The 13031-nt window shown below is 38.8% G+C and overlaps 1 protein-coding gene across 9 annotated transcripts in view; it reads left to right on the top strand.

Annotated features, from left to right (window-relative positions):
* Positions 1-13031, top strand: part of SIPA1L2 (signal induced proliferation associated 1 like 2) — a 252417-nt gene that overhangs the window by 141138 nt on the left and 98248 nt on the right. For all 9 annotated transcript variants that reach the window (XM_059715456.1, XM_059715435.1, XM_059715454.1 and 6 more), the window contains exons 7-8: positions 4427-4601; positions 11281-11384. In XM_059715456.1, the coding sequence (XP_059571439.1) occupies positions 4427-4601; positions 11281-11384 (279 nt within the window). The remainder of the gene's footprint in view (positions 1-4426; positions 4602-11280; positions 11385-13031) is intronic.

Here is a 13031-nt window from a genome sequence, read left to right as displayed (position 1 = left end):
TGAAAAACAAAAACCCCTGCACTCACCGGCTATAGCAGGGTGTTCTGGGACCTCCTTGTAGAGCTCCCCGCACAGCCCCCGCTCCTCGATTTGCCCCCCTCGCGCAGCCCCTGCTCCCTGATTTCCCTCCTTCCCCCCCCCACCCCGACCCCAGCATCTGAGCACTTGAGAAAAAGCAAACCCCCCCCCCCCCAAAACAAAGCCCTGCACTCACTGGTTGCATGAGTAGCCATTAGAGCCTCTGGACACTCATGGCAGAGTCCCCTTCCCCCCCCCCCCCAAGTAGCGCAGGGCAGTGGGGATTGCCCCCCGCCTCTCCTGGCACCTGTGCAGCAGCAATGCGCTGTCTGGGAGCTGGGCAGCTCCACCTGTCAGCCGGAGCCTGGCAGTGCTCGGCCGCAGTGGCCCCAGCTCCCAGACAGTGTGTGGTGCCCTACTGAGCCATGTTGTGCCCGCACCATGGGGCAGCTGCCACGCAGGTGCCAAGTGGGGCAGGTGATCCTCACTGCCCTGCACTGCATGGGGGTGCTCTGCCATGAGCACTCAGAGACCCCAATCACTACTCTTGCAGCTGGTGAGTGCGGGGCTTTTTTTTTTAAGTTTGGGAACTAGGCTGGGGCTGGGCAGGGCCTGGGGCCGGGATGGCAGCCATGGGGGCTGCTCCCATGGCTGCCTCTCCCCAACTGATCCGAATCTCCGAAACAGCTTTGAAACTCCACAACAGATTTGGCCGAATCAAAACAGAGCAGTGATTGAAAACACCAAAACAAATCACAGTCCTCCAAAATGGCCGAATCTGAAATTGAAATAAGACAGCTGTATCCCCACAGCCCTAGTTTTTACCTTCCACTTCAGAGTTTACAAAGAAGCACAAAGGAATTAGATGCTCAAATGGCATTGAAACTCAGTGGATTATGAACCTAACTTCCTTAAGCTTTTTGCAAATTCACAGCCAAAAAGTTTAACAATATAGGATAGAGGTATTGAAGTTCTCTTCAAAGCAATCTCAATAAAAACTTGAGTCATCTTTTGCCCAATTGGTATTACTTATTTGGTAGTTTGAGCATATGACTAACAGCTAGCTCTCCTTCCTGACTCAAGATTGTTCATTCTACAAAATTTTAGATAAAGTGTGAACACAAGGCCATCTAGTTTATACTCTTAAATATAAGTGCAGTTAACTCTTAAAGACGTTCAGAGGAACATTTTGGATTTGAAAAGGACAGTAATCATGGAACAATATACCAAAGACCTCATCCTATAACCGTACGCAACTAAACGTTTCCCATGGAAACGTAAGATGAGTCCCCAAAGATTTTTTGCAGTTTTTCAACTTTTTGTTTGTTACATATCTGTATGCTCTTTATGGATAATGTAAAGTACAAATATCAGTACTGCATAATGGTATTAGGAGTTTTTTTACCATTAGAAGGATGATCTCAATCCCAAAGAAGAAACTTGAGTTACTTTACATGAAGCTGTTTAGGTGTTAAGGTATTTATATAAACACCTAAACACATGGATATAGATGAGCTAGGTTTTGTTGCCCAAATCCAAATTTGTAATCCCCAAACCCTGTTCAGCTTCCGCTTCACCCCTTAAGGTACCTACTGAGTTTGGAGTCATCATTGGAGTTGACTTACGTTCTTTAGAGACCAACCCAGAGCATCCGCAACCAGAGCAGGTTGGTATCAGGCTTGCACGCGAGCCTTATCAGGCTTCAGAAACTAGGCATCTCTTTTCCTACATTCTTTGAGGAGCCTAATCCAGAGCAAACCTAGCATACACTGGCTGCGTCTCCACAAGCAGCAAACTGTGCAGTTGTTACTGTGCATTTGTTTAGTACTTGCATAATCAAGTGAGTTGAGCATGGAGATTCCTAGAGCTAGTCAATAGGAAGTGCTATACACAGGGAAGAAAATAAAATTTGGGGCCTGCCTGGTATCTATGCATCTGATCCAGAGCTGCATGGAGAGTTCCTCCTTCTGCTCAGGGTCCCAGTGCTGAATTCTCTTTTGAGGCATGCCTTTTAAGTGCCTAAGTCTTCTCATGGACCCAGAGGAACAGACTTCCACCTTCAGCTGCCTTTGTGCAAAAATGAAGTTTGTTTTCTAACTACGGGGACGCTTTACCATCTTTAATTTTCCCTGAGACTGAGGAAGAGTGCGTACCTGAAAGCTTGCAGAAAAAAGATACTTTTTTGCGATTTCTTAGTTGGTCTAATAAAAGGTATCATCTCTGAACCTAGAGCTCTAGAGTTTTGTATTTCTTTTTGTCTCAGACCAATATGGATACCAAATACATCCTTCAGTCCTCTACTAGTTCTCAACAAAAACTATGTTTTATATAACAAATGCTCTCAAGTGCCAGCTCCCATTTAATGTGACCTTTAACCCTTCTCATTCCTCCTGCTATTATTCTGTCATCCTTTTCCTACTGTTCCAGTTTTCTTCTTCCAATTCCATTTTGCCCCTTACTACAAGAATAGCACTTGCTTTGCATTTAGATATTGTCCTTTTCCTTGTCATGAGCAATTCACATCCTGCTGCATGTACTTTTTTGTGTGTGCGCCAGTAGACCGAATTCTGCTTTGTTAGATCACTGCGAGTCTGACCTAACTTCACTGAAGTTATGGATTTAGGTCAGACTTACACCAGTGAAACTGAGCAGAAATTGTCCCAGTGAAGAGGTATAATTTTATAACTAAGCATGACATCCTGGCCCCATTAAGACCACTGGAATTTTGACTCTTGATTTCAGTAGGACCAAAAATCCCCTTTGACTGCATTTTGTAATGACTGGGTTCTGTGATTCTTTCCATCAGTTTAAAAAAAAAATATCTGTGGCTTTTGACATTTGAAGATATTTAAAGTGATGGGTGCCTGTGATGGTAAACTGTTAAGCCAATTTCACTGAGAACCTTGAGTGCTGCCAAGTTAAACCCTGAGCTGCATGGGAGACAGAACAGGAGGTTAGTAAGGCAGCAGCATCATGATGGTACAAAAGGCCAGTCCAGTAAACTGACAGTGAGAGCTTTTATTCCACCAGGGGTGTTGGGGAGGGTCCCCCTTTTTTTCTTTTTTTAATTAAAAAAAACAAAAAACTTTTTGAAACTGCCATTCATGCAACTGTCTACTTTCATGGTTCAGGAGCAGGTACTACCTAAATGAGAAGGTAAAGATTATTTCAGGCTTAAAGCCATGCTCTTGACACTTAACTCTCCGTGACACATTTTCATGATTTGCCCTTTTTCACCGTTCAACCTTTTCCTCAAATATTGTCATGATAAAACATCATTACAATATCACACCTATGAGTTAACATGATCTACAGTATGTTTAACACAGCAGTTCATGTATAATATATGTGTAATGTGAAGTAGATTTTTTTTGTCGCCTTTGTGTTTTTTTTTTAATTGGGACAGACATGTAATTATTCTTACATACACACGTGCACGCGCACACACATGCACACACATGTCCTGAATTTTGATTAAAGGAATACTTTACAGCTGGTGTGTAGATATGAGCAGTGGTTTATGGATAAATGTCTTAAGGGAATCTGGTGTGACAAATGTTTTCTGTCAGTTTGTGAAGCTCTAATAGCTGGTAGAAAGGCTAATAGGACTAATCCACTCACGTGGGGGAGAGGTCCCTGTATACTGTCATCTTAAGTTTTTAAGGCACAGAAAATAAGTCAATACTGTTCTGGCGAGAATAATTACCATCTCTTCTAATAACATCTTGGTGGTGATACTTTAACAAATCTATTGCTATCTATTTGGCAAAATTATTCAATTGCTCTCTGATTTCTAGTTCATAATACACTGTACATATAAAACACCTTTACATGTTATCATTCATAGAAAACTGAGAGACTACTTTTGCAAAAGGTGGTTTTATGGATGAATGATATTTATCGATGGATGTTAAAAAACAAATAAATAAATAAATAAAATCTAATGAAAACATATTTATATCTCCTCATTTGAAACCTGTCTTCTGAATGGCTATTCTCATATAATGAGAAGGGTGGAGGGAAAGTACTTGACACAAGCACACATGGCCAACTTGTAAAGTCTTAAATGCTGGAAAAGATAAACATTGACTATGCAGTATCTTCCCAGCCTATGACAAAAGACTAATTAGAGATTAGAGGTTCTCTTTTTGTATTAATACCTGATTGGCCAAGTCAAAAGTTGTTATTACTTGATTTCTTTTATCTGTGTTTGAATATTGACTGTCCACTTATAATTACATTATTGTTTTCTTTATCTTTGGCATTTCAACTTTCCCTTATTTTTTGACACATGTAATAGTTTTCATCTGCTATTATAATAAATATGTTTAACATTTACTATTTGCCATCTATTTCCAATACTAATTTTGTGTGTGTGGTTTGTTTGTTTGTTTTTTTTTTACCTCAGCTGAGTTTTCAGCACAAGATTGGGATCCTTTATTGCAAAGCAGGCCAGAGCACAGAGGAAGAGATGTATAATAATGAAACTGCAGGGCCTGCTTTTGAAGAGTTCCTTGATCTTCTGGGCCAGAGAGTACGGCTAAAAGGGTTTAGTAAATACAGAGCTCAGCTAGACAATAAAAGTAAGTTTTGTTTTTTCAAGTATGGGAGTATCTGTAATTCTCCAAAGGTAAGCATCTTCTGTAAATACTAGTTCTGTTCTCATGTAGCTGACCCTGGGAGTTAACTAGTAAGCTAATATTATACCTTAGATTCTCATAGATAAGAAAGTTGAAATACATTCCTCAAGAGCCTGAAAGATGTCATATTGTATATGTCAAAGAGAGCATCTTAAGAGAAGCTCCTGAGTGCTTCATTCTTCTCCTGCCTTGTAGTGTCATGTTTTACTAAGTTTGCACCCTTTTTATATTTTCCTCTTTAAAGGAAACAACTTTATTTTTACCAATACATATTTTATCATCTTAGTTCTTAGTCTGAAAATATAAAGTAAAAGGTTATACAGTTTTTGAAGTGATGAACAAACTGTCGTTCTGATATTATCTGGAACATTGTGGATGCACTTGGCCAGCAGAAGTCAATGTTTATACGTAAGCAAAGAACATGGGCTGCTTGTGGACATTAAAAGCAAAAAAGTCTCTCCCCCCCCCCCAAAAAAAAAAACAACCCCAAAACTGGCACTTTAAACTTGGCACGTTCCCACACCAAGCCCAACACACACCCAGAAGAGGTGGTGCTGTAGTTGGACCCGGGTTGTCGAACGTCTATATAGATAGGGCACTTTAGTTTTGGCTTTTTTGGCGCTTTTATCTAATAGCTGATTGAATCGGCTTTAGCTAAAAGCACCAAAAAGCCCTGCTGAAGCAGTTGATGTATACAGATGATACAGAGCTGGGTTGAAGTAATGCACTGCTTCTTCTGGTAAAGCATGGGGGGGGGGCGGTGTTTGGCTTCATTTGATTGTTTTAACATCTGCAAGCAACCAAGATGTTGCCAGCAACACAAACAACATGTTGTTTGTGAAGTACTCAGAAGGGTACCCTACTTCCATGGTTTTCCTGGAGCTGAGGATTTGTTTCTGGCCCTTAAATCCTAAGCAATATAGTCCAACAATGCAAAAGGACAAGAGGTTCATCCTGTATATTAGGGTTTTGGGTTTTTTAAATTTAGATTCTCATATTGCTTTTGAAGCATCTGAAGTATGGATAATATAACTTATTTGGCTTACAACTGACATGGCCATTCACTTGTAAGCTCACATAGTTGGTGAGTTGCTCCTGACAAGCTCTGAGCTTATAATCATGGATGTTTTATTTTGAGTTAGCCAGGTTGATGCATTGTCAACAAAATTCATCTTTTTTAGTTTAATATTGTTTTAAAAGTTTTGACAGCAGGTCACTATGATCGGGTGGAATGCAGTCTAGTTATCTCTACTGCACAGGCTTATTCATTTTGTTGTGATCTACAAACCATGAATTCTTTGCTTATATTTGCTACATTTCCATCTGTACAATATGAACAGTGTGTTTTAGGATGCTTTAAGCCTGTGACTAGCTGCCTTTTTGGAGTTGCAAAAGATTTTTTTCTTCTTGAGGCCACATTGTCTTGGAAGCTGATATTAGTAATCTGTAGAAATGTTTAGTTTTTGCAGCCTGTGACTCGAGTCCAGTGCAGACAAGCCAAAAGGCCAGCTCCCAGAATTAGAATCTCAGATCTGGGATTTCTGTAGTGGACCTTGCATCTGTGGAAAGAAGGGGAGGTTCCAAAGTCTGTGCAGATCAAAGTCCCCTTTGTCCTTATCCTATTCTTAGCATGGGAACAGAAAGTGAGGGTGTAAAAGCTCAAACTGAATCCTGTAGACAGGCTGAGTCTACCCTGAGTTTTAAAGGTTGTATGGTAGGAATCCTGCAGTTCCTATACAGAACCCACTTAAAATATGTTAAATAATAATTAAAAAAAAGCTGTAGCTTGTAGTGCAAATCTTGGCAATTATGTAGTTAGTATATTCCATTTAAGTGTTTCACATTGCTAATTTAAAGAGAGAAACTGATGTCTAGAAATATTATTGATACATACTGTTTATCAGTACACTAGGTTTGACTCGAGACTTCTGGGCTCCGGCCATGCGTTAACAAAAAAGATATATCACCAGTGACCTTCTGGCATAGTCCTCTGATGCAATTAAAGAGTGACTGAAAATCGTTTGGCAGGTTCCGCATATGAAAATATATTCTGATCTGATGTGAACAAATTCAGTGCCTGCAGCATGCTCAGCACACACTTGTCATGATTGGCTATAAACATGCATTGCTGATTTGTTTTTCCCCCATATAGCTGAGCAGTATACTTTTGGTATTCTGTGAATTATGTTGTGAGTATGATGGCACAAAAGGTTGCTGTAATGCGTTACGTTGCTGCTACAAAGGGAGTAGAATAAAAATGGGTGACAAGTAGTCTTGGTTTCATGATGAGCGTATACAGCACTGGCTCAATTGACACTATTTATTTGCATAACAATGTTCTTTTTGTGTGCGTGAGAAAGCAGAGTGAAAATTATAGGAGTGCCATGTTCTACAATTGGAGAAAGAACTAGTCTTGCCTTATCTGACAGACTACTCATATTTTTTCTTTATTAGCTATTTTTTCAGTCCTTCTGTTCCAGGCATAATAATGCCATAATGTGTGGGTGGTTTTTTTTTGTTTTAATACTCTCCACCTTAAAGCATTTCACACTGAATTACTTAATTAAATGGAGTTTTAAAAATTTATTTCTATCAATTCCTAAAGTTTATGAATCAATGGGCTTTGCACTTGAGATGCATTTATTTTTCAGTTAGTCTGTATACTGCCATCAGTGACTGGATATGTCTGGGGTTATTCCATATTGATCTGCTGTATATGTTAAATGCAAAAAACTCATAATGCTGAGGTAAAGTCACCCAATTCCAAAGTTGAAAATGAAGAAATTGAAAGAATTAGACTGTATTGCTAGTTGTGTCATATCACATACTGTGCATGTTTTATAAAATTATTTTAAAATTATTTTTAAAATAATTCATGCGTGCCACGTATTAAACCCAGTCAACCATTAAAACATGACTGAATACCATATTTACTGGAATCCAAGATGAGGTTTTCTCCTCATTTAACTTTGGGGGAGGGGGGAAATCTCCTCCTCTTGGATTTGAATACAAGGTGGCAGGGGGGCAGGTGGCTGCAGCTCTGGCCTTAACCCTGAACCAGGGTTGGGGCTGGAGTTACAGCTGGTGCCCACCTCCCCAATGCCATTGCCCCATCTGCCCCTCCCTTTCCTTCCAGCCCTGGCATGGCTCCAGCTGTGCTCCACCCCAGCTGCCCCTGGCTAGCCCGGTAACACTTGTTGTGTTGGCACTGACTCTAACTGGGCTCCAGAGCCCAGGCCAGAGCTGCTGCTGCCACCACCACTGCAGATACTGGGCTGGGAAAGAAGCAACCAAGCTAGAATGGGGTTGTTGTCATGCTAGATCTGGAGAGTAAGTGGCAGGGGAGGCAGGCAGTAGCGGGGACCATGCAGTGGGGCAGGCACCAGGGAGGTGGGGAGGGCAAGTGCTAGTGGGTACAGGAATGGGGGTGTGGAAAGGTAAAGGACAGGGGTCAGACTCTTATCGCCTGGCTTACCACTTCCTGCCCCCTACTGGTTTCCTCACTGTGCCTTCCCACCACCTGCCTCCCTGCCACTGCTTTCCCCTCTGTAGTGGTGTAGGGAGACAACAAATTTGACAACCCTCCAATAATTAAATTCTGTATGTGGACAATTAACAAATTTAGTCTAATTATTGGGGGTCACCTTGATTCTGATAAATTTAGTAAATATGTAGCAGAGAGGAGTTAATGTTATCAGAATTTAGCCTTTTCATTTCTTGACTTCTCAATGTTTAACTGTATCATCTAAATTTTGATATAATGGGATGGGGTTGGGAGGAAACTGGTTTTTATTTCTTTGTATTTCCTAAGAAGGATATAAAGGTGAAGAAATTTCTGTAGCAAGAATATGTGGCTTACTGTGGTCTCACTTGCTGCTGCCAATGATTGGTTGAAGGCACGTTTCTAAGTTTGGGGAGTTAGTGGGTTTGTCTTACACTCCATAACTCCAAAAAATGGCTGAAGGTTTTTTCCTCAAGCTTTCTGAAACAAAATTCATTTCCAGGTAGAAATGAAGCACAAATGTCAGTTGAAAGGAGAATGGTTTAGAAAAATGTATAAGCAAAAAAATATTCATAAAAGCAAACATCTTAATCACAATTGGTGCTACCAGCTGCTTGTTGGAATAACTGCGAAGTCAGAGGATTTCAACTTTGCTCATCTAAGGGGACCTAAATTTTACAATGTAGATTTACTAGTTCACTTCCAAGGTCAAGGTACTAAATCAAAAGCATTAAACTACATAGGATGCTACCTTAAGAGAACAGCAGTTAAAGGTAAGAGACTGTCTCTTCAGTAACAGTAATTAAAAGGAGAATGACTTTTTATTTTTGTTTCATCGTACAACGTCTGTTCGACTGCTTGCAAAGCACTTTGTAAATAGAGTTACCAACAGTAATCTAGTTTATACATATATTTAAATTGCACACATGGTGAATTATTCCTTCTTCACAACACTTATTTCCTCCATTTTACTTTTGAGGTCGTAAATAGTATCCCAAGGTTTTAACCAGATTACATTTTTCAAAGAAGATTCTGAAATAGAGGAAAGTTTTGTTTTTTTTTTTTTTAAGTGTGCACACGTGTGTACGTATGTACACACACACACTATTTTGTATTCAAACTATTCATATAAGAAATTTCATTGGGAATTGTATTCTGAATCCTGAAAATGCTAGTAGTCCATTTCAGTTTTAAGTACGTACATGCATACCTCTGTAGCTAGTGGTAACAGAAAAGTGCTTAAATTTAAACATGTATGACACTGTGTTCAAAACTGAGGGCCTAGATACAGCAGTTTCTTCCAAATAATAAGTGATTGTATCGAGTATAAAATTTTAAATGAAATAAGATAAAACTTTTTTTTTAACCTGAAGCCTTCATTTTACGTTTTCAGGAGACAACATGACTATTTTCAGTCGTGGCCAAAATGTCTCCTACAGGCTGAGAGCCATTAATGACCGCATTTCAATGAAAATATTTTTAAGTGTGCTGAATCAGGCCCCAAAGCAGTGGAGCATGTTATTATAAAGATGCAGGTATTACATGCTCTGATCCTTCTCCAACCTATGCTTTAGGTATGTTGGAGGGGAGAGAATATAAGTACTTACACATTAATGAGGGAGTGTGAAGAAAGGAAGGATGTAATAAAGCAACTTCATACAAGAAAGCACTTGGGCTCCTGTTTCAAGTTAAGCACATACCTAGGTTTAGGTTACTTTCCTGAAGAGGCATGAATCCAAACTGGTAGGGACATTATTTATAACAGAACAATTGTTTGAAATCTGGGATGCTTTTTAGGATGCTGTTGCAAGTTGCCTTTAAACCATGCCAAACCAGTGGAATGTTAGGCAGTGTTGAAGTTAGAGCAGTTTCAGTGCAGCCACAGGTTAAGGCTTAATACTGTCTCTGGCCTGCACAACTGGGACTCGCCACTAGTGGGCCTGGCAAGTAGACGCATGGCCAGGAGCCAGGATGCTATCCCTCCTTGGGGAGCAGAGCAGCTGGGGGTTAGCCCCAGCGAGAGCACAGCCTGGAGAAGCATGCCTCTCAGCATGGAGCCACCAAGATTTACTGTGGTTCCAGCTGTTCCATTTCACCTGTTAGACAAGAGTAGAGGAAACTCCTGATTCATGCAAACTATCCTAACAGGTCTTTCTTAGTCCTATCATCTAGACTTCCATGAAGGTACCAACATTTTTTTGTTAATCATATTCCCAAAGTTCACTCCAAGGCAGTGCCACAGTAGACAAATAAAACTGGTTAATTTGCTATCACAGAAGAGCCTCACTTACTTGCAGCAATTATTCTATTTTTGATGTCTATAACTAAATCTTGCACATTAAAAATTAACACAATTATAAAGCTGCTATTATACATAACACAGTGCAGTTTGATATTTTGTATTTTGACAAGTCTGATTAGTTTTGATGTTAGTTTTTGTAATGTATTAAAAATGTAGTGTAATGTCTTTTTATGGGTTTTTTTAAACAGCCTCTGTTGCACCATCTGTTAAACAAGAGGTGGGGAAACGCTTGTTGATATTTAGTATGGATTAACGTATGCTTTAACGATGAGTAGATTGGAGAGATTCTATACCATAATCGGAAAATTGTGAAGTATTTGTGTGATTATTAACTATTTTGATTTGTTTGTGTGTTTTGAAAAACAAAATATTTGGCAAAGCTTAAAAAAAATAAGCCTTTGTTAAAGCCCGAAAGCTAGCCAGCTAATTTTTTATAGTTTGGTAGCAAAAAAAAAAAAAAAAAAAAAAAAAAAAAAAAAGTCTGATTTTTATTTTATTTCATTTTTACAAGGTGCTAAGGACCTGCAGCACCTCTTCAAAATGAGGTAACTCCAGGACCCAATCTTGCAAGGACCTCAATATGGACAGTTTCTTTCAGGGACCAGGAGCCTATTTTATTTATTTTATAAATAAAAATTTGAGATTAAGGGATAGATCTTTTGGCTCTCGTACATTATCGTATTACTAACTAAATTTTAGCCTACATTTCGTAAATAAAATCTGAATTTTTAGTCACACAATACAAAGGATGGTGTCCTAAAAACAGTATAAATGTTCAGTTTCACTGACCATCTTCTTGCAATGAAATCTGTTTTCAGCGGATTCAACAGGAACTCATTCCCTCTATACTACCTATAAAGATTATGAATTAATGTTTCATGTATCAACTATGCTTCCATACATGCCCAATAATAGGCAACAGGTATGTTTTCTTAACTCTCACTTTTTCATAGTAACGTATTGTGTAAGATTTAAGGGCTGAATAAGTTTTTCATTTTGCATTAATTTGAGTCCTTTGTAAAACAATATTGATAGTCTCTGTAAATTGTGAATGTTAAGAATTGGCTTTACAGGTATTACTGACACATTAGAATGCTTATAGAATTTATTTAATTAGTCTTTATAATTTGGGAACTTCTCCCACTTTTCCATCGTATGATTGTATTAAACAACCGTTATCCTTTATTGATAGCTGTGGAGAATAAAAGTTTTCTAAAACTTTAAACTTGACTTAGATCCCTCATATGATTAAAGTATATAATAAGGTTTTGAAATGGTTCTGAATAATTTTAATTTTTTATTGCAGTTTTCAAACTTTTTATGCATCTGTTGTTTTAATAATAAATACCTCACCTTTATCTTTTAAGGCATTTGATGGTAGAGACAGAAATTTGTGCAACAAACTTATTTTGTCTGAAAAATGCTCAGTGTTTACATTACAGTTCAGAATTATCTTAAAGCATTAAGGATGGCTAAAAACAACACAGCATCCAAAGTGTGTGGTACCCTGAGTAAGGTTATTTCTGTCTTTGCCTGTACTGACTCATAAAATCATTAGGCATGAATATTCTTTTGCAACTGAGTTGAAAAAGAAAAGCACATTTGGTACAGCACATCAGACACTTAAGAAAAACTAACAAAAGAGCTATTCATAGATCAGGTTGTTGTTGAGCCTACAACTTTTTCCTCTAGTATTCTGCATCTGCCTCTGCAGGAGTAGAACATCTGAAGTGCTTTTGGATGACATGCTCAGCAATCACATAATTTTTAGTTGTGCCAATAGCCAGTAGCCAAATACCAACCCACACTCACTGTTTGGTGACACCTTCACTTTTTGAACCTTCGTACATTTCTTACTGTGATGTTGGAGTCTTTTATTTAGTAAGCGCTGTGTAGTAAACACTTTGCCTAGAGATTCATCATACTTCATTCTCTGTTAGATTAAAATTTGATTTGTTTAACCTGGCCTTACTTGTGGAAATAACCAGGTTTTCATGATTTAAAAACATACAGTGCATTTTCCATAGATCCTTTGTAAATTTAAAAAAGAAGAAATTGGAGAGTGAGGCGATGAATTTCTATGAGAAACAGTGTTTCAAAGATCTCACCCTACTTTACCTGATATATTTTGTAAAATGCAGGTGCAGAATATATCTGAAGGTTGATCTTTGAGAAGAGGCTAAAGGCATATGTGAATAGGAGATGTTGCACTGCAGCAAGATATAATATACTGGATGAGCTTGGTTTTAAAAAATCAATATTTTCATAGGTCACCACAGGCACTGACAGGAGACAGAACCTTACTTGAAGTGTGTCATTTTATTGTCATTGTGTCTTTCTTCAGTTGCCCTCATATGTGAGCATAGAAAATCCTTTAACCTTGATCCACTAATTTTTATTATTGTTTGCTGCTTGTCACCAGCACTGCTGCATTGCTTAACCCATCCCTACCACTGTCCTATTACTTCTTCCTTCATCTCCCTTTCATCCTTTCCTTGACACTCCCTTACGTGTCTTCCTTTCTAGGTAGATGCCCAATCTTGATATAATTCCAAGATCTTCTAGTTTT

This window comes from Alligator mississippiensis, chromosome 1, assembly GCF_030867095.1.
Source record: "Alligator mississippiensis isolate rAllMis1 chromosome 1, rAllMis1, whole genome shotgun sequence".
NCBI classification, from domain to species: domain Eukaryota; kingdom Metazoa; phylum Chordata; order Crocodylia; family Alligatoridae; genus Alligator; species Alligator mississippiensis.
This window is presented reverse-complemented; position numbering and strand designations above follow the sequence as displayed.